The sequence below is a fragment of the Pongo abelii genome, chromosome 3 (genome assembly GCF_028885655.2).
Source record: "Pongo abelii isolate AG06213 chromosome 3, NHGRI_mPonAbe1-v2.0_pri, whole genome shotgun sequence".
Classification (NCBI taxonomy): Eukaryota; Metazoa; Chordata; class Mammalia; order Primates; family Hominidae; genus Pongo; species Pongo abelii.
The window spans coordinates 188,086,794-188,113,920 of record NC_071988.2 but is presented as its reverse complement, the minus strand read 5'-3'; the positions used below and the strand labels follow the sequence as shown (position 1 = coordinate 188,113,920).

Genomic DNA, 27,127 nt, shown 5'->3' with positions numbered 1-27,127 from the left:
ATAGTTTAGAATGTTTCAGCTCGCAGCCGTGGTGGTTAAGGGTATTAATCAGCTCTGGTTTTCATAAGGAAAGTATGACCAAATCAGAATGTGTAGTAATGTTGACAAGTACCTCAAACTTAATACCATTCGAACTAATGTACGTGGTAATTTCAATTTAAACAAAAGTAAGCTCCAGGTTTATTTCACTTCTTTTCTGCTTTGGTGACATTCCTTTGAAGTTGTTACTGTAAACATTTCCAGCCTTCCAAACTTTTTCTCTTTTATATTTCTTCTTACTGAAAGTTCTCAAATAAAATAATAGTACTAGAAGCTTCTTTACAAATGACTCTGCTGCTAAATAGAGAACAAGCTTTCCAAATTACTTTCAGAGGAGAATTATATTCATATACAAACTCACTTCAGTATACTGGTCTTAAGAAATAATGTATCCAATAACTACCAGAGGAGAGAAAGCTTCCTGTATTAGTCCATTCCAGGTGCTATGAGAAAATATCATAGATAGGGTGGTTTACAAACCACGAAATTTATTTCCATAGTTTTCAAGGCTGGAAGTTCAAGGTTAAGGCACTAGCAGATTCAGTGTCTGGTGAGGGCCCTCTTCATAAGCGTTGCCTTTTCATTTTGCCCTCACATGGTAGAAGCTCCCTAGGCCTTTTTTTTTTTTTTTTCCCGAGATGGAATTTCGCTCTTGTTGCCCAGGCTAGAGTGCAGTGACACAATCCTGGCTCACTGCAAACTCTGCCTCCCAGGTTCAAGCGATTCTCCTGCCTCAGCCTCTTGAGTAGCTGGGATTATGGGTGCCCACCACCACGCCCAGCTAATTTTGTATTTCTAGTAGAGACGGGGTTTCACCATGTTGGTCAGGCTGGTCTTGCACTCCTGACCTCAGGTGATCTGCCCACCTAGGCCTCCCAAAGTGCTGAGATTACAGTCGTGAGCCACAGCACCTAGCCCCTAGGCCTCTTTTATAGGAGCACTGATTCCATTCATGAGGGCTTCACTCTCATGACTAATCACGTCCCAAAGACCCCACTGCTAATACCATCACCTTTGGAATTAGTGTTTCACCATATAAATTTTGGGTAGACACAAACATCCAGACCACATCACTTCCCAAATGGTATAATTACAGAAGCATCAAGATTCTATTGCCTGCCAAATAGTGTTCCTTCCTGCTCAAAGATTCCTGAAACTCATTGACCAAGACACATAGACTTTATTTGAGCACTTTCATGAAAATGCAAATGGCACTGGCAAAGGTAAAGCCATGACATAAATTCACATAGAAGCATGAATGATGGACAGCTAAGAAGTTCTTTAAAATAGATTTCAACAGCATGATAGACAAGTTTATCTTCATAGTCGTTATATCTGAAGAGGAATACAGTAATATAAAGAATAATAAACGAGTCCAGGTGCGGTGGCTCATACCTGTAATCCCAGCACTTTGGGAGGCCAAGGAGGGCAGATCACGAAGTCAGGAGATCGAGACCATCCTGGCTAACATGGTGAAACCCTGTCTCTACTAAAAATACAAAAAATTAGCCGGGCGTGGTGGCACGCGCCTGTAGTCCCAGCTACTCGGGAGGCTGAGGCAGGAGAATCGCTTCAACCTGGGAGGTGGAGGTTGCAGTGAGCTGAGATCGCGCCACTGCCTTGCAGCCTGGGAGAAACAGAGCAAGACTCCATCTCAAAAAAAAAAAAAAATAATAATAATAATAATAATAAACAAAAATATAAACAGTTTTTGAAACAAGGCAAAGACTAAAATCAGTGACTAAAAACTGTACTTTGTCAGGTAAAATCACATAATATTGGAAATTTATGAAAACATTTTGATTATACATTTTCAACATAAATATCTATAAAATGTGTAATATCCATATTGAAAACATATGTAAACAAAAAATTGATATAAACAGATAACTGACTAAATTAACCAACTAATGACTATTAGAACAAATAAGAAAATATATAAAGCTGATTCTTGATATTCATACTAGTTACATTCTATTAAGTTGCTCAGAATACTGAACTAGCAAGTACTGATTCATTGCTCCTAAAGTTAGAGTTCCTGTGAGATTCTAGTCACAATATTTTGTTTTGTGCATTTCTGTTTAAAGACACATTAATACAGATTGCCTATTTATTAATACTGAACTCTTAGCCAACAGCACCATATATACGCCATACATGTCTGAATGAAGATAATCTGACACACATATTTTCTCAGTAAGGCACATCACAGCTGGCAAATGGGCACATTAGGTGACTCAAAATTTGCTGCTGTGTACACATCTGTGAATGACTCAGAAGGCACTGCAAATATTAATTTTAGACTTCCAAAATTTTAGTAAATAGGCAAATTTGCAAATAAAATCAGGATCAAATGTACCTGGGTTTTAATGCTCTTTTAGTACTCACCTATGTGATACTAGGTTAACGGCATAAACTCAGTTTCCTTACCTAGAAGATTTAGATGTTTATTAGGCACCTTTAAATCCTGTTACTTGTGAATTTCTTGAAACTCAGCATCTCTAGTCTAAAGTCAATCTAACTTCAGCATACCAGGTACTCCATAATCTAAATCTTTCTTATCTATCCAGCCTTGTTTTCCTCTGCATGGAAACTTACATGCCTTTAATAAAGGATATATTCATTTTCATCTGCCAACCGTCACACATTCATACATTGACTTACATATAATCCATCCATCCATTTATCTTGTCTATTACCCAACATTAATCTCACAAACAATGTTGCTGAAGATAAAATGATCAGAGACACAGGTAAGATCCCAACAAAATGATCAGAGACACAGGTAAGATCCCAACCCATTGGTGGACATATTCTAGTACAGATAATAAACATGTACATAAAGAGATCTGTAGCATAAATTCCGGTAGTTGGAAGTGCAATTTACTAAAAATAAAACAGAGTGATGATTTGGAGATAATTGTAGGTAAGAAAATATTTTAAGTAGTGTTATCAGCCAAGAACTTTTTAAGAAGGCAGTAATTAAGCAGAGATCCAAATAAAGTAACAGGAGAGTAAAAGCAAAGACCTGAGGCAGCGGAACATCAGTGGTAAATGCTGTGATGTGGGAGTGAGGTTGGTGTTTCTGAGAAAGAGAAAGAGGGCGAGACGAGCTGACACAGAGGGAGTGAGGAGGAGCCAAAGACCAATCAAAAGTATCGTGGCCCATGATAATCGAGTCTAGATGTTATTTTAGGTGTGACGGAAATCCCCTGTCAGTAGCGCAGTGTCATAATCTAACGTACATTGTAAAAGCATCACTCTGGTTGTGAGGTGAAGAACGGGATATGCAAAGCAAGAGTAGAGACCTGAGTTCTTCCTGTGAGTTCCAAGCAAAGGGGGGGATGGTGAGAACAGTGGTGGTGTAAAGTCATCGTGTATGGGGTATAGTTTGAAAACAAAGCAACTGATATATGCTGATAGATTGGCTGCAGGACTTAAGAGAAAAGGTAGAATTAAGGATGTTCCTTGGATAAGTGGTGACAAAAAGTACTGAAATAGTACTGAAATAAATAGAAGAAGAGTGGGTTTAGTGAGTAAGACAAAATAAGCAAGCGTTTGGTTTTGGTCATGTAAAGGCATGAGATCTACCAGATATCAAAATATGTCTAACACATAAATGAGGGAGGCAGAAACATATAGAAATAAAGTAATATGAAGATAAGACAGGAAACTAGAGACAATAAATAAAATGTACTCTCAGCCATTCTATGACATGACTTTTCCCAGGTCATAAAGCATAGTTATCACTGATTCATTCATTCAGTAAGCAAGTATTTATTAAGCGACTACCGTGTGTCAGGCACGGTTCTAAGTACCTGAGGTGCAAATCTTTTCCATTTGTCCTTATGTTATCTTATTTTTGAAGACTAACACTGCTATTGCATTGATAAATAAAAAAATAAACTACAGATCAACTAAGGTAGCAATTTCATGCATCAGTTTTCAGGTTGATGGAATGAATGCATTTTCTGACATCACGTCTATAATAGAATTCCACAAAAAACTGAATTACATATTAAAAGACAGTTAATCTCTTAATTCTTGAAATATCACAAAACAAAGCAAATACATTAGGTGGATAATTTTTATGAGGCTTTTTTGTCTAAATCATGGGTGAAATTTTTCTACTCAATTTTAGTTAACTATCAACAATAAACTGGTCTATTGGAACAGTATTTGCAAACCTATTAGTCCATTAAATTAACAAAGTTCAACTGTCAATCAAATAATGGCAGAACCAAAGTTTCCAAAAGTACGAAAAAAAAAAAAAAGGTCAGGAGCATAAAATACAACATAATGACTAAAGTAGAAAGTATATATTTTTTTGGTAACAAAAGGAAATTCATCTGGGAAGTTAAATGGTACATGCAAGGGGAGAGAGACAAGTACTGAAGAAACAGAATGTACAGGCTTGCAGATGAGGATGAGAGATTCTCTGGGTTTACTGGCAATGCCTGGATTCCCCTGGTGCTCCTGCTGCAGTTACAGACACACAACCATGACCATGTTCAATTGCCCTCAGTAGGTAGTGTTCATAGTGCTCATTACTACGCACTGGGTAGTAGGGCTCATTACTGCCTTCCGATCACTTGGTGAATTAGTCTTCCAATCAGTAAAGACTCCATCTCCAATCATGCATCTAAATTTCTAACCCTGGCTGGGACCTCCCACCTGCGTCTCATTGTTCTTCTCCACTTCAGCTTGGGCTCTCAATTACTAGACCAACTCTGATTTAAACATACTCTGGAGTTCCTGAGAAATTCCTCTATTTCTTGGCTTTAAATCTTTAACTCAGTCCCTTTCATCCCACAAAAATGACTCATGCGCCAGCGTGTTAGTTCTGGACCCGGACTTTGATCCAAAAATTCTGATTGGCCTTTGGTTTCTTCTGGCCCTTCATCTTTGGTTTCTTCTGGCCCTTCATCAGCAACGATGCTGCTGATCTCCCTGACGAATATTTTTAAGGAGGTTGAAAGCTTGTAAGAACACTTAAAATCCCTATATTTGATATAAACAATTATCTGTGTTAGGGTAAAAAAAAAAAGGTGAAAAATGTTTTGTTCCTCTTACAAAAAAGACTTTCTACCTTTTAACCTCTTAGTTTAGAAGAGAAATACAAGCTCTATTACTTAGTGGACCCTCTTGTGAAACAGGCCTGTGCATTTGTCAAAAGAAACTATTGTCAGTACTTCAAACATTCTAATTCAAATAGCACAGATAATGTAAACTCACTTTAATCTTCTTGAAAATGTCTGCAAATGAGGAAAGAAGAAAAAAAACCCTTTTGCTCTTGATGTTGCATTTTATGAGCGATCCTTTGCTTCTTTGCTGATTAAAAGGCTGATTCTCTGTTTCTTTGCTGATTTAATGAGGATTCTCTTAAATGCCATTGTCGTTTATGAGAATATGTGCCAGGAAGATAGCCTAAAAGACTTTACCTCAAAGGACTGAAAGGTCAGCCCGACGTGGTAGCTCTCAGACACTGTTATTTTCCACACACATTCTTTCATCGGGCGATAGTCATCAGGATAATTAGGAGACTGAATCTGTCCTTCGTTTTTACGTATCTCACCTCCACAGATCGCTGAAGAAAGCCAAAAAACAAACAAATAACTAAGCCTGGACATGCCATTTCATTTTCATTTTCTTCTAGGGTAACATTGAAGTTCAGCTCCTGTAGCTCAGTACATAAAGACCAGGCTATAAAAATCAAAGTTGACTGGTTGTAATGTAGTAAATATTTACGTGGTAGAAAACCCTAGTCAAGTAACTACAAATATTAGATAATGGTCAAGGAATAAATAATTTTTAATCCTATCTTAACAAAAAGGTATTTTTTAACCTTTAAAAACCTTTAGCGGCTTTGTGAATTTATTCTCTGTGCGTTTGTTCTGTGATTCTCTGGGCTACTTCCTTTGGTCTTCTGACCACAGGTAAAATAGCTCATCAGAAGAGGAGCCTCATCCTGAACTCAACTCACTGGGTCTCTGGCAGTGAGTTAGTGTCATGTGCGCAGCGTCCGTGACTCCCTCCAAATAATCCTCTTCACTACTAGGTAGCTAATCCTTAAAACAAAATGCTTCCGTTTACTTAAAAGTTTAAGGGAAGCAGAAATCTTCTGTCTTCAAAATTACTTAAACTGCTGTACTAGGAAGTGTCTCCTCCACCCACAACCTGGCAAGAAAGGAGCTGGTTTTAAAGCCAAGAAAGCACAATGCCAGTTTATTGTTTTAGAGAAGCATAAAACAAAGCATTTAATAAGTCCTTCCTCAAATGCTGACTCTCTTATTTAGATAAAGCATGCCTCAGAAATCGGCACAATTACTTTCCGTGCAATTTCCTCTAATAAAAAGTATTTCAGGAATACAGGGACCAAACAGACACAAAATCAGCACAAAGGAAAATGATAATTTCTTCATAATGTTTTAAAACTATCATGAAACAATTAAACTTTAAGCATTCTTGCGCCATTTGCTTTTTTCTCCACACAGCCTGAACACATTTAGATATTATTACATCACTGATACTAGACAACAGGTTGTTCTTGCAATTTAAATTTACTGAGTATTTTTATTAAAATTATCTGTATGAATATTATAATACAGATTCAGAAAAATTCATAATTTTAAAATGTGGTCACAATGTCATTGTAATGAAATTAAGAAATGAACATTTCTGTTGAGATATAAGATGAATTACTCTCTAAAATTCAATGTGACTTACCTTCATAGACAGCTGCAAAGCCTTTTCCTACCCAATTACTGCTGCTACGAAACTCAATCCACATTCTGCTGTCTGTAGAAGTAAGAACTTCAGGCACTTTGTCCCCACAGAATCTACCTAAAAGAAATAAAAGAATAAAGAGAAACTCCTAAATAGGACTCTATATTCTACGTTCTTTTTGTACTAGCCACAAATAATATATAAACACTAATTTGGTTCACATTTCCATTCCAAGTGGTTGCAGCTACAACTGTGACTTAAATTTACTTACTAATGGTAGATAAACAAAACAATGTCTTCATATATATTTATAAAGTATTTGACCACCAGCCTCAGAGTAGCTGACTGATGTCAGTATGTTACCATATGTAGAAGTAAGATGGTTACTCAAAAACAATATTTGAAAAAGGTCAAATGATGCATCAAGGTGGGGAATATTATTTAAGGGGGAACAGAAAAAAGGTGCAAGTCACCCTAAGAAAGTGGTTTCAAATTGTCAACCTGGCCAATAGCAGGGAAATGACTTGGTTAAGAATGTGCTCTCGGCCAGGCACAGTGGCTCACGCCTGTAATCCTAGCACTTTGGGAGGCCGAGGCGGGTGGATCACAAGGTCAAGAAATTGAGACCATCTTGGACAATATGGTGAAACCCCTTCTCTACTAAAAATACAAAAATTAGCTGGGCGTGGTGGCGTGCGCCTATAGTCCCAGCTACTCGGGAGGCTGAGGCAGGAGAATCGCTTGAGCCTGAGAGGCAGAGGTTGCAGTGAGCCGAGATGGCACCACTGCACTCCAGCCTGGCGACAGAGCAAGACTCCATTTCAAAAAAAAGAAAAGAAAGAAAAGAAAAAGAGAGAAAGAATGTGCTCTCAGCTCAAAGTGGAGTTCTTTATTCACCCAGGTTCAACAGTACTCCTGAGGAAAACCCTGAGGCTACTCTTGGTATCTTTTATCACTGCACACATTCCATCTCATCTATAAAGCTATAATCTGTAGATTCTATCTGTATAGGCAGAATAACAAATACTATCAGAAGACTTGAGCATAATTTCTAATTTCTTCTAATTCTGTATCCAGAAATATGAATTACAGCAAATGAATATAATACCTGTCATTCCTTCCTTCCTTCCTCATCTTTCCACAAATATTTATGCTTATGTCTGCCTCTGTGCGCTAAGCTTTCACATGATCACAAAATGCTTAAATATAACAAAGCACATGCAATAATTCTACAAACATGTTATCCATTTTTATGTGTCTCTGGAAATGGCATACGTAGTTTTAGTATATGAAAAATGTAGCCAACTTGCATAAAGCAAGTTCATACTAAGAGCTAACAAGTGAAGACATATTTTCCTAAATTGCAAAGCAAATTAGAGGCAGGTAACACAGAGCAGTGTGTTTTAAACTGTAGTGTGCATCTGAATTTCTAGGAAATCTATTAAAATGCAAACCCTAATTCAGAGGATATAGAGTGAGAGCCAAGTTTCTACAATTCTAACAGCTTTCCAGATGATTTCGATGCTACCAATCTAAGTGCTGCACTTTTTGGAGCAAGGTCTTAGAAGAAATAATAAGGAAAGCTTTTCACATAAAAACCATGATTACACTGCCTCACTCTGGTGGTCCATTATACATTGAGTCATTTAATGCTGATGGTGCTCTAAAAAGAAGTGTCGTTCAGAATTTTAGCTCTAGATTTGTTTCTCTAATATGAGTTTAATGAAATATTTTCTTTGGCTTGTGCATACATATGTAAAAAATTGCTTCATCTAGGCTAAGAAACTAAATATAGAAGACAATGTTTTCCTCAACCTGACTTACCACATTAGTTCAATTCTTTATTTTTAAATATTTCTACAGATCTCTTAGATTTACTACGGCTGCTGTCACTTTTAATACAATTGTGCCCATTCAGTAGGTGTTAGATGTTAAAAGAGCTGTACAGTTCATCAATGCAACTGAGCAAAACTACTTCTAAAAGTAAAGAAAAAGTTACAATCTCAGAAAAAGATCAATATAGAGTAGATGCCTGCATGCTCCAAACAGCTCTCACCTTTAAGTAAAACAGAGGGCAACAGTAAACTGCCTATGCAAGTTAATAGTGTGGTCTGTGGTTAAACGTTGGCAGCAGACTTTCATGAGCACCAGATCTGAGCTACAGTTTATGACACAAACTACAAATGTCTCTTCTCAGCCACAGAAAACTCTCTGAGAAGCAAAATTGTGACGTCTATAATATAATAAGAGTTAATATGCTTGGCATAGGAAGCCAGTTACCAACATGTACCTAACAGTTTACACTACTGGCTTAGCAACAAAACAAAAACAAAACACACAAACACACAACATGTACACCCACAATTAGTTTTTTTAAAATCAAAAACTGATTCTTAAAGCAAAAATACAGAAACACTGTGAGGAGTACTCATGATAGGCACAATATATGAGAAAGCTATTCTCAATCATTATGTTCAAATCCTAGTACCTACCTCATAACTCAAGCTAGCTCAAATGAATTAATCAGTCAATGTATTTATCCATTTGTCTTTGAGTATTTTTGGTATGGTTGAAAAAAGTATAACTAACATAAAAATAATGTTAGTCACACACATTTTTAACTCTAAGATGACTCTTGAGAGAATCGGTTGGTTATTTTAGACAGGACAGAATAGATACATAGCCACATAAGAGGGAAAAGATATCTTACCAAGGAGAGGTGATTTTCTCCAGTACCCGTCTCTTACTTCAATATAGTCATACCAGCACAAACTACTCTTGTATAGATCCATCGTTGTAAAATTTAAAACAATCTGCAAAATGGAGGTAAGCAATGCACAGAGTAAAAATGATTGTATCTACATATAGTGATTTGATTCCTAAAGGTAAGGAACCCTGGTCTACAGTAAAAATGCATGTACAGCTAATTATTTTTCTGTATTATAATTATCCTAATAGTTTTTTCTGAACCAAACCTTGAAACCATGTTTTCCCATTTTCTTTAACTATTTTACAATGTCAGGAGAAGTACAATATGAGTAGTTGAACAAACTAGATATTTTAGCAATTAACAAAAAGTTTCTGTAAAGTTAATCCAGACAACTGTAAAGTAAACAGAAATTTTTATTCAAATAGTTTATTTTGAATTTTCCCAAGATAAACATAGCTTGAACCATGAAGAATTCTATTTTTTTCATGAAAGTCTTTTTAAAAATAATTTATTTCAAAGATGACCAGTCAGACATCTATAATTATGTTAAAAATAACCACCATGTGCCACTTTCCCAGAACATATAATATCATTGTGCATGTTGAAATGTTTTAAATACAGTCCTAGAATTAGAATTTATTCATCTAATGATAATTAAAGGCAGATGTCACTATGTTTCTCTAGATCCAAAGATGTATATACAAAGAACTTTTAAGTTACAGCATCTTATACATGACCCTTATTCTGTGCTTTGTTTCAAAATGATGCTGTTGTGTAAAGATAACTCAAGAGACAATTCTAGGAAAGACAACTTTCTTACTGCTTTATAAAAGGACTTTACTTTTCAAACAACTCTTTTTTTCTTACTTGATTACGCCAAAAGTAAAGCCAAACTTATGTGAGAAATGTGCTTATCTGATGCAATTAAATTCATTTGGATTTTTTTTTTCACACTCAAAAACTCATTCTAACTCTATTCTGCTTAAAACATCTGAGATGCTTAAGGCTCACAGTAAGCCAGTTCTCTACTCTAGAAATTGTAATGGACTTTGGCCAAAAGCAACAAATTTTGAGTATTCAAAATGCTCCTACTACAAAACTTTAGTTTGTAGCAATATTCAAAAATCCCTTTTGTGAAAATACAAAAGGCTGAATGTGAAAGAAGTCTCAAGGAATAACAAAGGAAGGAAGAAAAAAAGAAGAAAGAAAGGGAGATAAGGAGATAGGAAGGAAAGAAAGAAGGAAAATAAAAACATAGTCAATACTGAATCCATATTCTAGAAAAGTATTAGCAATTCTGTGCTGGAAAGTATATGCTTCTCCCCTTTCTTGAACACAACATTTAACATCAAGGTAAGCACTAATTATTGCAAATCAATGCTGAATGAACTTACTGCTTTCCCAAATGACACAGGATAACTATAAATATTTCTCATGGCATCTCATATCTAGGTACCACAGTGATCAGTGATGAAACTGTACACCAGAGTTGGTTTCAAATATCCATATAGACTAACATGTACTTTCCTAGTAACAAAGACAGAAATCTGCCAAGGATAAGAAAATAGGGGTGTAACTTTTTAAAAATGTAGTACACTAAGTTGTGGAATAAGTTTTTTTTTCTTTTTTTTTTAATTGGAGACGGAGTTTCACTCTCATCACCCAGGCTGGAGTGCAGTGGAGCAGTATGAGCTCACTGCAACCGCTGCCTCCCGGGTTCAAGCGATTCTCATCTCTCAGCCTCCTGAGTAGCTGGGATTACAGGTGCCTGCCACCACGTCCAGCTAATTTTTGTATTTTTAGTAGAGACAGAGTTTCGCCATGTTGGCCAGGCTAGTTTTGAACTTCTGACCTCAGGTGATCCACCAGCCTTGGCCTCCCAAAGCTCTGGGATTGCAGGCATGAGCCACTGTGCCTGGCCATAAGTTGGTTTTAATAGAGTTGTTCATTTATTTTTATCTTCCCTCTTTGCAGTTTATCTTTTCTCTGTTTTTCTTCACCTCATTGTAAGGTTCTATTTTTTAAATGTTTACAAAAATTTCAAAATATCCAAAGGCAAAGCATTGATCATTTTTCCCAATAATCCTCAACCCTTGATTATCAAAATGCTTTAGTATCTAATTTATTTTTGTGAATTTCCCACAATATTTTCTCCTACATCTCTAAATACCAATGCAACATTAGACTATATTCAGGAAATAACTAGGAAATAATACCTGGTTTTTCCCTTTAACTTTATGTTTACTTTAAGTCTGCTCCAAATGGAGAATACTATCACTGCCTGATACTATGTTTCATTTTGCATTTATATTTTCCCTATAGCAACCACCAAGGTTTCAACTCTATATGATTATATAAGAACTCATTTATTATAGCAGAGACAGCAAAACTTGAATATAGACACAAACAGAGACTCCCCCAAGGCTCACGTTCTGGCTTCCCTCTTAGATTGAAAGGGCAGTTTTATAATGATATGCAAATAGCTTCTACTGCCTTCTTCGTGAGGAAAAAAAATAAAGCTAAATTAGAAGTATGTGTATTATCAATTTCATCCAAAATTAAAAAGTGTGTTTGGATTGCAAAGAAATAGTTAATATTTGATCTCTTGAAACACACACACACACACACGCACACACACACACAGTTGGATGGGGATAACTCTAAGCAGAAAATTTTTCTAACTTGTTTTTAATCTTCTAGTTTAAACACCAAGCACCATGGAGGAACGTAACTGGCCTGACATTAACATAAAACACAGAGTCCTTTAAAAGCAGAAAATGTAATAAAGATAGGTTTTCTAAAATTAAATCATAGGGCTCTGATTATAGACGTAAAATTCTGGCCTTTGACTGAGGTTGCTAGCAGGATTCGTACTTGAATAACAAATCAAATACACTTGGAAAATATCTGGTTGTTTTACATTATGTTATTTTATGTAAACATATTGCGTCTTTCCCCAAAGAATGATCAAATGAAAAATACAAAACACAACTATATAAATATTTTATTTTTGACGTAAGTATAAGTAACAACTCAAAATTAATTATAGCTCCCTTGGAGTATGAGATTGAGGGAACAATTTTAAGATTTCCTGTGATCTGTTAGGAGTCTAAGTTGCAACGTTGAATAGATGTCACTGCTGCCAATTGTGCTTATTAAAGACCTTGTTTTCCAATGCTGCAGAGTGAAGAATCCTAAAGAAAGGCAGATCAACAGTTCAAGGAACTGGATGTCTGCAAGTCTCCAGAGAAAGATATAATCAATGAACTTTTTTTCAGCACAATTAAGATATTACTGGCTACCTAAACAAATTCCATGAGCACCACAAAAAAGGCCAATTAGTGTAATATTTGCACCATACCTTATAAGGCTGAAGATAGAGAATGTACAAACCTTGCCAATTAGACTGAAAAAGCAGCAAGATAAACTAGATTGCTATGCTACAGCCAGAAGAAGCCTGGACAAGTCCAGTAAACTTTCTAGAGTGGCGATATTTTTTTTTCCTCAGAAATAAGGCTCAGAGAGAGTAAATCAGGGATCAGTAAACTATAACCCATGGATCAAATTCTGCCTGAAGCCTGTTTCTGTAAAAGTTCTGTCAGAACCATTCCTTTACCGCATGTTGTTAATGTCTGTTTCAATGCTACAGTGTTAGAAATCAGTATTTGTGACAAATACTGTATAGCCTGCAAAAACAAATGTATTTACTGTATGTTCCTTCCAGAAATGTTTGCCAGTCTCTGGAATAACTGTTCATTAAAGTTTTGTTCAGCTCTGAAATTGTATCATGTTATAGGAAAAAAAATACAACATTTTCTACATCTGGAAGCTCTTCTTGATTGGGAGTCAGGAGACCTGGGTTCAAGTTCTAACTTGTCAGTTCGCTGGTTTACTTAAACATTCTGAGGTTGAATGAATCTTACTGCTGTAAACGGGAGGTCACAATATCAGGCTTATCTCACCAGAATTAACTCGCAAGACTTTAATTGAATGATGTGGAGAAAAATACTCAGGTAATCCCAAAGCACTATTAAGATTCTTATGTATTATTATTTTCATGGTATATATTCAGACGTTCCTCACAATATAAACCCTGAAAAAAAATATATAAAATGAAGTATTACTCCATTTCTTTATTCCATCTATGCTCTGAAACATATAAACATCAGTTTGACGACAGGTGGAAACCAGGAGTTGAATTATTCTATTAAAATAATTTTTCTGCTTAAACTTATGTGATAACATCTGACTTTGAAATTTTGATGAATCATCACTCACTATTCATCAGAACATTTTTATACGTCTCGCTACGGTTTGAACGTGTATGTGCCTCCAGAATCCATATGTTGGAAATTAAATTCCAAAGTGATGGTATTAGGAAGTGACCACTGGAAGCTGATTAAGCCAGGAGGGTTCTGCCCTTAGAAATGAGATTAGTGCCCTTATAAAAGGGCTTGAGGAAACAAGTTGATCCTTTTATCCCTTTGTTCCTTCCAACCCTTCAGCCAAGTGAGAATGCAAGAAGAAGCAGAGAGTGAGAACTAACCAGACACCTGAATCTACAGGCACCTTGACCTTGGGCTTCTCAGCATCTACCTCTGTGAGTGAGAAATACATTTCTGTTGTCCATAAATTACTCAGTCTGAGGAGCTTTGTTACAGCGGCATTAATGGACTAAGACTTCTCTTTCCTAAATTCCCACTACACCCCTACATCTAGTTAACTGTCAAATTCTATAGATGATATTCTATAATATCCTTAAAAATACTCCTCTGCTTCTTTTTCCTTTTTCATGTCAATGCTGGCCGTACTTCTCTTCTGAATATAATGTAATAGTTTCACAAGATGTGCTTTGGCTTTTAATTTTACTCTTCTCCATTTCATCCTACACTTTATGGCCATAGTAATCTCAGTAGAGTTTGCTTCCCATCAAGGTTTTGGAATCAATGACTAGTCATAACCCAATTTTGCTGCCTCATCTTTCATTATCTCAAGCACACAAACTTCATCCCACTCATCCCTAACTTCTTGCTATTGTGCTCTGACAAAGTATTCCAATCTCAGCTCTATTCCCATTCCTTTACTTAAAGTGAACATAATTCTATATGGATTCTACTTTCCCCTTCCTTGTTCCTTGAAATTCTTCATATCACTCAAAATCTTTATTGAATGCCACCATCTCTTCAGTCACGCATGGATCTTCCAAAAAGATCTGAGCTTTCCTAAAGTCCATGACAAATTGTATTTTCTTTTTTCAGTTATTTTTCAAAGTTTAACCATTATATTACTAGGTTATAAGTTTATAATAGCAATAATTTATTTCACACATCAAAAGATACATCTATTTTAATAGAATAAAAATGTATTTATGTAGTAATTGCTAAATTTAAGCAATGTCTTTGGCAATATAAATACACTATTGTGAATTGACTCCATATGTGTAAATCATAGATGAGTGATTAAAAAGAAATATCTGCAAAAAATAGTCAATAGCTTCTAAATGGGTTATATAGGAAAATAGAAAATATTAAGTCTATTCAAGACATAAGCAATCTGCCCTTGTTTACAGGTTAGTCAATTCTAAGGGATGCAAGAATCAGTACCATGCGCTTCTATCAGCTCAACACAGCTACCCTCTTAGCTGCACATTTTGGATTGTTGCCAGCATGAACCATGTAACATCGAAGAATAGCCTTAGATTGAACAGAAATCCCTCTGTACCTTGGGTGGCTCAGTCTAATAAAGATATGCATGTGAACTGAAACGCTTATTTTTTAATTGTGGTATAATATGTGTGCACAATGTAAAAGTTACCATTTTAAGCATATTTATGTGTACAGTTCTGTGCATTAAGTACATTCACATTATTGTCCAATGATGACTGTATTTTTTAAAGAGAATATTTTTCTCTTGCCCAAAATAACATATGCTTATTGCAGATAATTTTTTAAAGGAACAAAGAAGACATAAAAACTATTTGCAAACTCAGCAGGTAGAAATAAGCATCATTTTGTTATATATTCTTCCATAAATTTGTCTCAATGTACATAATTTAAAATGCAGAACTTCTCATGCCACTAACTTTTGATTTGCCTTAAATATTTCATAATATATTGTAAACATTTTCTCAAATCAGAGTTTTAAGTTTTCAAAATTTATTTTGTTTCCAATTTTCACTATTATAATAAACAGTTACCTTTGCACACACTCAGGTAATTGTTCTAGGATAAATATCTGGGCAAAAGTGCAGGTACATTTTGTAAAGTGTAATACAAATTACCCAATGTGCTCCTAAAAGGTTATTTTAATTTCTACTTTGAGGAGTTGTATATCTTCATGATCACTTGATATTAACATTCAATTCTATCTTTACCAATATGACAGGTGAAATATGACAAATTACTGTTAGTTCAACTAGCATTTCTCTGATAAAAAATAAGATTAAAGAATTTCATATATTCATTGAATATCTACTTGCATTGATACTTCACTAAATTTTCTACTTTCTCAGGCATTTTCTGCTACGGGGTGAATCTTTAGTTACCAGTTTATAACAGCTCTTTACATATGAATGACCCAATGGTCCCTCATCCTTATGTGTTATAATAGTCTCCACTTTCATTTTTATTTGTGCTTTTTGTATTTTTATAAAAACAATTTTATGTGGATAATCTGAACAAGTTATTTTAAATTTTCTTATTTTCAACTCATGTATTCAACATATCTTTTTCAGAAAGAAAATAAAGCATTGTTTTCTTTAGAAAACTATGCAATATGAAGTAGAACTTGTTTAATTTTTTCACATATCCTTTAAAATGATTTAAGTATTAAATCATCTTAAAAATGATTTAAGAAAATCCATTTTTCCAATTTATTTGAAAAATGATCCTTACAAGTATATGACAGAAGTCTTCTATGCCCTCAGGCATAATTCTGGTCTTTTTAGTTTGTCCACTGATTCAGAAGACTTTTTGACATTGCCACAGAACTTGAATTACTGAGGCTTCATGTTTTTCTATCTTATAGTGCAACCCACTCCCCCATATTACCATTGTTTGTGAATTTGCCAACTATTTTATTTTTAAGATAAACTCTAGAAAAAATTGGTCTTGTACAAAACAAAAATCTATTGGAATTTAATTTGGAATTACTATTCATTAATTTGACAAGAACTGATAATTTATAATACTACACTTTTACATTTCGGTTCATGACGTTATTCCAGTTTATTTTAGTCCCACAGTAAAGTTTCTAGTTTTCTAAAATATGTTATATTTTAATACATTTGAATACCTCTAGTCTTGCTTAACTTTTGGTTGATTATTTTGATTTTAGAGAAAAGAAAACACATTCTCTATAAGTAAAGAAAAATTTAATAATTAGCTCTGGCAAATGTCAGATGCCACAAGTGTGATGTTAGATAAGTTACTCAATCCTTTCTCAACTTCAATTTCTTTGTAATATGAAGATAATTCTAGTACTAACCTCAGTAGGGTGCTGGGAAGATTAGAGAAGCTTGGCACAACACCTAGTATATATAGTGTAGGCACTCAAGAAATACTAGGTTTTTTCTATTTATTGTATTTTTAAAAAATTCCTTCTACTCCTATTTATTCAATTGTTTATCATTATATGTTGAATTCTAATTCATTCAGTATTTGTGGAAATTTTGAGACAGGATTTGTTAAATTTTGACCTATTACTTTTCAAATTAACATATTTTATAACATTGAAATACTCTCATATTATTGGAATCAAAAAAACTTAAGGCCAGGCATGGTGGCTCATGCCTGTAAGCCCAGAACTTTGGGAGGCTGAGGCAGGTGGATCACTTGAGCTCAAAAGCTCAAGACCACCCTGGGAAACATGGTGAAACCCTGTCCCTACTAAAAATACAAAAATTAGCCACGTGAGGTGGTGCATGCCTGTAATTCCAGCTACTCAAGAGGCTGAGGCACAAGAATTGCTTGAACTGAGAAGCAAAAGTTGCAGTGAGCCGAGATCACACTCACACCATTACACTCCAGCCTGGGCAACAGAGCAAGGCTCCATGTCAAAAAAAAAAAAAAAAAAAAAAAGACCTTGCAATTGCCATAATTTATAAAATTTATAAATGATACAGCTTGATTTAACTTATTTATATAACAGCCATGTGTTTATATTCATATAATGAGCTGTATATAGTTCTATTTTTTGGATTGTATGAGGTGTGCCTTTCAGAATTTTACTTGTTTAAAAAATAAATAAATAGACTTCACATTGACTTACAATACTTTTAAGATACATTTTATTACATGAGAGGTATCCAAGAATTTGGGAAAACTGCCTTGAGAAATCATCTTAAGCAGCTTCATTTTATGAGTAATTCTTTGTTCATTCATTTTATATGGGTATTAACTTATTAAATTTTTAGTGCTTGTTAAATCACTTTTGATAACTTTAATGTGAAAAATTGTACATTAAAAATGTTTGAAATAAAGGTATTTTTGCAAGCTTTTATTTAAAACAAAGGTAAATGTGCAGCCAACTATATCCAGTGAAACTATAGTTTTATAAATTCTTGTAAAAAATCCACATTTTCAAACAGAAAAAAACAAAAACGTTAATTTAAAAAATAATCTATAATGTAAGCTATAGGCAGGACCAAAATAAGCCATAATGAAAGTCAGAAACATGAGCAGGAATGCTGAATAAAAACATTTAGTAAATCTTTAACAAATGGTGTTGAAGAAACTGGATAGCCACGTGTACAAGAATGGTTTCAATTAACACAATATTGATTAAAGACCTAAATATAAGACTGTAAAACTATAGAACTCATAGAAGAAAACACGGGGTAAAAACTTCATGTCATTACATATGGCCATGATTTCTTCGCTATGACACCAAAAGCACAGGCAATAAAACTAGAAGCAGACAAGTGGTATGACATCAAACTTTATAATTTGTGTTCATCAGAAGACACAATCAACAGAGTGAAAATGCAACCTGTGAAAGAGGAGAAAATATGTGCAAATCATATCTCTAATCAGTGCTTAATAACCAGAATATATAAAAACTTCCACAGTTGAAAGACAAAATCAAATAATCTGATTTAAACATAGGCAAAAGACTTGAATAAACATTTCTACAAAGACGATATACAAATGGCCATTAAGTATACAAAAAGATGCCCAAGTTATCACTAGAAGATGTTCACTAGTCATCAGAAAAATTCAAATCAAAATCATAATGAGATATCACCTGACACCCAGTAGGATGGCTACTATCAAAACAATAGAAAATAACAAGTGTTGGTGAGGATGGAAAGAAATTGGAACCCTTTTGCAGTCTTAGCGAGGACTGTGAAATAATGCAACCACTATGGAAAAGAGTATAAAGGATATTTAAAAAATTAAACGTAGAACTACCATACAATCCAGCAACCTCACTTCTGGATAGATAACCAAAATAATTGAAAACAAGGTCTTTGAGAGATATTTGCAATCCCAGGTTCATATCAGCACTATTCACAATAGCCAAGAGGTAGAAGCAACCTAAATGTCTACCAATGAATGAAAGGATAAAGAAAATGTGGTGTATTCATACAATGGAATATTATTCAGGCATAAAAAATAAATCATGTCACTTGGATGAACCTTGAGGGCATTATGCTAAGTGAGATAATCCAGTCACAAAGGGACAAATACTCTATGCTTCCAATCATATGAGGTTTCTCAAATTCACTGAAACAGAAAGTAGAATGAGGACTGCCAGGCACAAAGGGATGGAGGGAAAAAGGATTTGTTGGGTTTAATGAGTATAGGGTTGCAGTTTTGCAAGATGAAAAAGTTCTGGAGATCTGTTTCACAACAAAGTGAATATACTTAACATACTGAACTGTACACCTAAAAATGGTTAAGATGGTAAATTTTATGCTATGTAGTTTTTACCACAATAATATTATAGTTTATTTTACCACAATAAATAATAAAAATCCATGGTAGCATTTGCACATGTAAAACTAATGTTAAGTGCAAAAGACAACAGTGTCTTACTTGTGTGATTAAAAAAAGGTATCAACAAATATGCAAAACAATATCTTATGAAAAGGGAATAATCTTATATGTTTTAAGATCCTTTTTTGAATTTGGATAAGATCCTTTTTTGAATTGGGAAGAGGCTAGAGATACAAATTAAATATAACTTGATTAAGAAAGAAAGCTGGTAGAGAGTACCAAATGATAGAGCATACATTTAAAACTTTCAAACCAGTAGAGAGAAAAATATGAAATAAGAAAAAAACAGAACATAATTCAATGCATAAGAAGGCAAAGGGGGAGAACAAAAAAAGGTATGTATTAAAATGCAAATAAGAAATAAAAACACACCAATAGTCACAATAAATAGAACCGCAATGAGCATTCTAACGAAAGACAAAACCTGCCATCATGGGTTAAACAAAAAATAAAATGGACTGTATACTGTCTAAAACACACCAATAGTCACAATAAATAGAATTAAAATAAGCACTATAATTACAGACAAAACCTGCCATCCACTGATTAAATAAAAATAAACTGAATTGGATACCTGAAACAAAAGGTTGGAAATTATTGAATGCCTAGATGTCTAGGAACAGGACAAAGATATACCTGGAAAATATATTAATCAAAATATAAGTGTAGCTTTACTAATAATAGACAAAATAGAGTTTTAACCTGAACCATCTCTAGAAATAAAGAAATTCATTATACAGTGATAATAGTTTAATACATCAGGGGGATAAAATATTGTAAACATGTGTATAAAATGATATAGCATAAACATATATAAAACAAAAATTAACAAGGCTATAAAGAACAATTAACGAATCTACCATAGTGACAAATATTTGTAAATATCTGATAAACAGACAAAACAATAATATCGAGAATCTATGAGCATCACAATTAAGATGATGCACTCAACCATTGCACAAAACATATTTTTAAAGCAAAGATTAGTCTTATGAATACTAGTCACTTCCAAGGTCATATCAGCCTGAAGCTATTGCAAAGACTGACACACAAACATAGTGCTTTACCTAAAGGTGACTCAAGGAGAGATAAATAGGAAAAGGATGATTGAGAAAACAATGTTTGCAAAGAAGAAAAACACATTACTGAAAAAATATGTGGGTTAAGAAGAAATAATAACAATAAAAAAAGTAGAATTGAAACATAACAAATTCTCTATTTTGAGCTGGTGGAATTCAGGTAAAGTAGTTCTGAGGGGACAATTACAGCCTTCAGTGTCTGCTTTGGAAAAGAAAAGATGCTTGAAATTAATGAGTTAAATTCCCAGCTCAAGAAGTAAGAAAAAAACCCCAGCAGAATGAAACCAAATATTAGGAGAAAGAAAATAAGAAAACAATAAAGACACAAGGATTATAATGAGTTAAAATTGTTCACTGGCTTCTTATAACACTCCACTTTATTTGCTAATCATCATAAATAATATTAAGAAAAATAATAGATGATAGATTTTTTTCTTCCTATTTACAACATTTTTGGAAATATAGTTTTATAGATAATCATACATACAAGAAAAATAAATTAACTCTAAATGCTAATGGTGAGAATTTTAGAATTGGACAAGAGAAATGTTTTTCCCAGATATTAACTTGCTGTTATGAAACAATTTAATTTGATTAATCCTGTTCCCTAACTTTTCATATTCTATGAGGTTTTCTTTTCAAAATCGTGTATACTTTAAACTTGTTCTCAAAATTTGTGTCTTTTAAAGTTCACTCTTCAGTGTTTTCATAAGAATGACCTTCATAATATATTTTCTGACTCTTATTTAAAGAACTTAAATAAAAATTGATCAACACCTATAACCATATTACAACGGACTTATAATTTTTAAATTAAAAATAACTGTCAAGAACTATGCATGCATTCATGTATTCCAAGTCAGTTGTAACTTTTTGCATCTAAAAATTATTTATGTTTCATGAGGGTTTCATTCAGAGTTTCCACTGCAAATATTATAAAAACCTGGACAACTCCATACCCATGATTATCTCCTAATACCATTTAGTTATCATCAAGAACATCAAACTGTTAAAAAAATTGCAATTGCATTCCCACCACAGCTAATGAGAGTATTTACGTTCTTCCAGGTAAATAAGAATCAGACAAAGTACAAACTACCCATAGGTCGTTTTTCAACCCATTCTCTCTTTTCAGGCTCCCCCATCTAGCAGTCTTCAGTGTCTATTTTTCCCATGTTTGTGTCTATGGGTGCTCAATGTTTAGCTCCCACTTACAAATGAGAACTTGTGGTATTTAAATTTCTGTCCCTGCATTGATTCACTTAGGTTTATGGCCTTTAGCTCCATCTATGTTGCTACAAGGACATGAGGTTATTCTTTTTTTATGGCTGCATAATATTCCATGGTATATATGTACCACATTTTCTTTATCCCATCCACCATCGATGGGCATCTAGCTTGATTCCATGTTTTTGCTGTTGTGGATACTTTTTAATTTCTTCTTGAATAAGAACTTAGTTGTAATATTTTATAGAAATTTGCCCATTTTACTCATTGTTTTTAAGTTATTGATATAATGTTCAAAAGATTCTTTTATTCTCATTTTGTTGTCTAAAGACTCTATGGTTCTAATAATCTTTTAAATTTTTTTCCCAAATGTTAGATAATTGCGCTTTCTCTATTATTCTTCATTTCTTGATCAGACATGTTTTCATCTATTTCCTTGGGGTTTGTTCTTTTTTTTTTTTTTGAGACAGAGTTTCGCTCTCATCGTCCAGGCTGGAGTGCATAGGCGCCATCTCGGCTCACCGCAACCTCCGCCTACTGGGTTCAAGCGATTCTCCTGCCTCATCCTCTCAAGAAGCTGGGATTACAGGCACATGCCAACACGCCCAGCTAATTTTTGTATTTTTTGTAGAGACGGGGCTTCACCATGTTGGCCAGGCTGGTCTCAAACTCCTAATCGCAGGTGATCCACCCTCCTCGGCCTCCCAAAGTGTTGGGATTACAGGCGTGAGCCACCGCGCCCGGCCTTGTTTTTGTTTTTGACAGAGTCTTGCTCTGTCACCCAGGCTGGAGTGAAGTGGTGGGATTTCAGCTCACTGCACTCTCCCTGTCCGGGTTCAAGTGATTCTCCTGCCTCAGCCCCCTGAATAGCTGGGATTACAGCTGTGTGCCACCGTGCCAGGCTAATTTTTGTATTTTTAGTAGAGATAGGGTTTCGTCATGTTGGCCAGTCTGGTCTCAAACTCCTGACCTCGAGTGATCCGCCCACCTTAGCCTCCCAAAGTGCTAGGATTACAGGCGTGAGCCACCTCGCCTGACCCATTTCCTTGTTTGTTTTTTTTAAAATCAATTCAAATTATCAACTTTTTCATACTTCCAATCGTATGTTATTTTCATGTTATTAATTTCATGTTTTACTATTTACTTTTAAAATATCTTTTATTTTATTGCTCTTTTTCTAACCTCTTCATATGGTCGTCTAGGCCCATTAGTGTGAGGTCTGAATTTCATATTTCCTAATGTAAGTATTTAAGTCTGTGAATTTTCTTTCAGCTAAGTACTATCCTATTTGCATTTTGCAGGGTTGGTATTCAATATTTTTCTGATATTATAGTTGAAAATAGTTTACAATTTTCATTATAATTTTTTCCTGGTTGAACTGGACATCTAGATGTATATTTTTAAATCTTAAAATATATGGGGATTTTTCTAAGCATCTTTCTGATACTGATTTTTACCACAATTTCATTTGTGTCTGAGAATATAATTTGTATTATTTCAACCCTCCTATTGCATTAAAAATTTTAAAATTATATCTTTCAAAAAAATTCCTGGAGTTTAAGCAATTCCCATTATGAATTTTCTGAACTTTTTAGTGTATTTGAAAACTCAAACAAGAATAAAGGATAAAGCAAATTTATATTTGAAGGATAATGAACTTTTGTACTTATATAAGCATAAAATAGTGGGCTTGATGATATAAACTACCTTCTCCCCTGGGGTCACAGAAACTCTCCAGATGCAGTGTGTGTAAGAAGGGTAGCCATTGGGAAATCCTGGAGAGGAAAGGTTGCCATTGGATTCTTGTAGAGTTTCTCCACATGCTGAAAGGAAAAAAATATATAAGATCATTGGTTAATTTGTATAAAATACATGAATATCATAAATAAAGCCATGAAGGGTTTTTTTGGTAGTAGACAAGACTAAATGTATTTTATAGAAGACGTTTCCTTTCTAAGTAAATTTCTTCTTATGTCCCTTACTGGAATTCCAGTATATTTAATGGCATCATTATGGCAAATCACCGAATAAGATTATAAGTTAAATAATGTGGCATTCATAAAATGAGAATGGAAACCTTTCTCATTCATTTCCAAGGAGCCAGTAGCCCCTCTAAAGCACACCCATGTTCAAATTCAGGCCAGTGATACCTGGACGATATGACTCTGGGACCACGTGAAACATTTCACTAATATGTTTGATTTAAATTGAGGCTAAGCTTAAGTGAATATCATATCAAGCTTAAAAAATGTTACATAATAACTAATGAGTAGTCAACAAAGGTAATATCAAAATGTCAAACAATAAACTTTTTTTCAAAATAAGAAAAAAATATATATGTATATAAACATCATGGAAGATTCAAATTTTCCAAAAAGATGTAAATATTTATTTACTTTTCTCAGTTGAGGTTAAGTAGAAATTGCTAAAAAAGCAATTTGTGTATTTTCCTCTTGCTAAGCTTGTCTAATTCCCTGGAACCAATTTTCAGTCATTTGAAATAGCAAATTATTAGCTGCACAGCATGAGGATCTGTGTTCACCCAAGGCTAGTTCTCAGCACCATTCTACAATGGGCTTCCCTGTTGCTCTTGCAAGACATGCTATGTGCCATGAACCTAGGCTGTTTGAAGTATCCTTAACTTAAGAATAATTCCTCCACTGCAGCTAGTCCTCTTTCTAACCTTCACTCAACAATTTGAAAGAACAGTTCCTTCTCTCTGAAGGACACTGCAATCAAAACAGAGCTATTATCATATTACAAGGCCTTAGCTACCAGCAGGTGAACCCTCATCTCATCAACTCCTCAATAAATTATAAATGGATCTTACAGCTTGTGTTAAATAAAGAAAGATAGTGAATACAAAAACAAAGCATACAGCTCTAAAAATAGTCAGATATGATATAAATGTTTATTCAGAAAAATAGGTATTATGTTTGTACAACACAATATATTTAAAGTAGGAGTAAATAATGTTTAGTCTGATGAACAGGCAGACAAAAGCAACTTTAGGACAAAGAAGCTCAAGGTCAAGAATACATAAATCAGTGCTGTTCTATAAATCATCCAGGGCACTTGATAAATGTAAGGTTAAAAGAGGTCTTAGAAAAATGAAAATGTATTAAGATTTTTATTGATGCAAACAATGTGCTTCTAAGTAGGATCAGTTAAATGCTAAACAATGATTTGGGAGTTGAGTGTGTTTCTATTAAAAAAAAAACAACCAAATCTATAATTAACAGCAGTTTAAAAATAAATTCTGTAATAATTTAAAACCCCACCAAGCCACAGAGAATGCCAGTACTGAATTTCCTCAAGTGCCATTAAATAAATTAAATATACTTAATCCATAAATGTATGCATACAATACTGTTCTGATTAAGAAGATAAATACATGCTAAACAAAATACAACATACACTAAAAATTAACAAGTCCAGATAATATAGTGTCTGATTATAATGCAAGAAGTAGAAACATGTATATTCAAGTTGTGGTAATTACTTGTGAATTTTCTTCAATAAATGTGATTGTCCCAGGCTAGCTGACCCCTACTACATAAGATGTTTCAGAATTTGTTGATTTATTCTCAGATATAAAAGTCAAACTTTATTATTTAAAAAACTAAAGGAAAATTAGTAAAACAAAAAAGTGGGCACTACTAAGTCCAAATACTTAGACTGTTCATTGACAGCAAGGTGAGTGGATGAGATGACATAAGTTTTTTATTTCACTTTGGGGAAAGATACTCAATCTGTCACCTAGGCTGGAGTGCAGTGGCTCAATCTCAGCTCACTGCAACCTCCACCTCCCAGGTTCAAGTGACTCTCTTGCCCCAGTCTCACAAATAGCTGGGATTGCAGGCGTGCACCAACACTCCCAGCTAATTTTTGTATTTTTAGTAGAGATGGGGGTTTCACCATGTTGGACAGGCTGGTCTCGAACTCCTGACCTCAGGTGATCCACCTGCCTCGGCCTCCCAAAGTGCTGGGGTTACAGGCGTGAGCCACTGTTCCTGGCCAAGATGACACATTTAAATGCTGTCATTGTCAGTTATTGATTACATCATCACATGCAAAGCTCAAAAGCTTTATCCCAGTTTTCTCTTCTGTAAAATGGCTATCATGATAATATAAACTTCACAATGGTGTTTCTTGTGAGAGTAATAATCTGTGAGCAATACAACTACTTCTGCAATAATATTAGGGAAAGTAAAAGCATAATTATTAATATAAAGAAGCATACCAATGTTCTAATCACAAGAAATTTAAAACAAAACAACTGAGAAGTTAAACTTACAAAACTTTTATCATGTGATCCATCTTACTTTTAAATTAGATAATCCATATGTATATTCCTTCTAGCATACAAAATTGTGTTTGAATTGTGTAAACACCACTTAGATTGTGCGTTGTTGAGGAATTATTATAATAAACTCTCATTCTTTTAATTACATGGTTACTTTTATGGCTGACTCCACATCCATCTGCAAATATTTTTGCTGTCTAATGTCCATAGCTCCCATCATATCTCAAAGGTTGAAAACTTCCCCTTCTCCATATTCTGTAGGAACACATTTATAATTTTACTAAGAGTAATGATAACATAAGTAGACACACAATAATTTGTATTAGGTTAGTCTCCAAAGAAACAGATAAACTTGGCCAGGCACAGTGGGCTCATGCCTGTAATCTCAGCACTTTGGGAGGCCAAGGCGGGCTGAATAAAATAAAAACACCTGAGGTCAGGAGTTCCAGACCAGCCTGGCCAACAGGTGAAACCCCGTCTCTACTAAAAATACAAAAACTAGCCAGACGTGGTGGCGGCAGGCACTTTTAATCCCAGCTTCTTGGGAGGCTGAGGCAGGAATCGCTTGAACCCGGGAGGCAGAGATTGCAGTAAACCCATATTGCATCACTGCACTCAAGCCTGGGTGACACAGCAATATTCCATCTCGAAAAAAAAAAAAAAGAAAAAGGAATCTTTAGGGCAAAGAAAGAAATAAAAATATGTTGAACCAACTTAGTAGTTGGTAAATTTAAACTATTCATAAATCCATAGTTCCTTTCCATTTTTAAATATCATAAATACAATTGTGGTTTAAAATTATGTTTAAATAAGGAATATTAAAAGAGATAAATTACTAGAACATTTAAAAATACATTTCCGTTATAACTGCATAGCCAAGCCCAAACTATCCTTTAAAATGAAGCACCAATATCAACTCCAGGAAGCTTTTCTCATCCAGTATGCAGCCCGCACAACAAGCAGCATAGCTGGAGAACAGATAGGATATAAAAATAAAGGCAAGAGGCCAACGGGAGGCCTGCGAGCTGTCCAGAAAAGAGAG

At 34.5% G+C, this 27,127-nt stretch overlaps 1 protein-coding gene across 3 annotated transcripts in view; it reads right to left on the bottom strand.

Moving 5' to 3' along the window:
* Positions 1-27,127, bottom strand: part of TLL1 (tolloid like 1) — a 236,193-nt gene that overhangs the window by 55,775 nt on the left and 153,291 nt on the right. For all 3 annotated transcript variants that reach the window (XM_024246040.3, XM_054554674.1, XM_063723716.1), the window contains 4 exons: positions 23,487-23,602; positions 9,476-9,578; positions 6,766-6,882; positions 5,481-5,626 (listed from right to left, as the gene is read on the bottom strand). In XM_024246040.3, coding sequence (XP_024101808.2) covers positions 5,481-5,626; positions 6,766-6,882; positions 9,476-9,578; positions 23,487-23,602 — 482 coding nt within the window. The remainder of the gene's footprint in view (positions 1-5,480; positions 5,627-6,765; positions 6,883-9,475; positions 9,579-23,486; positions 23,603-27,127) is intronic.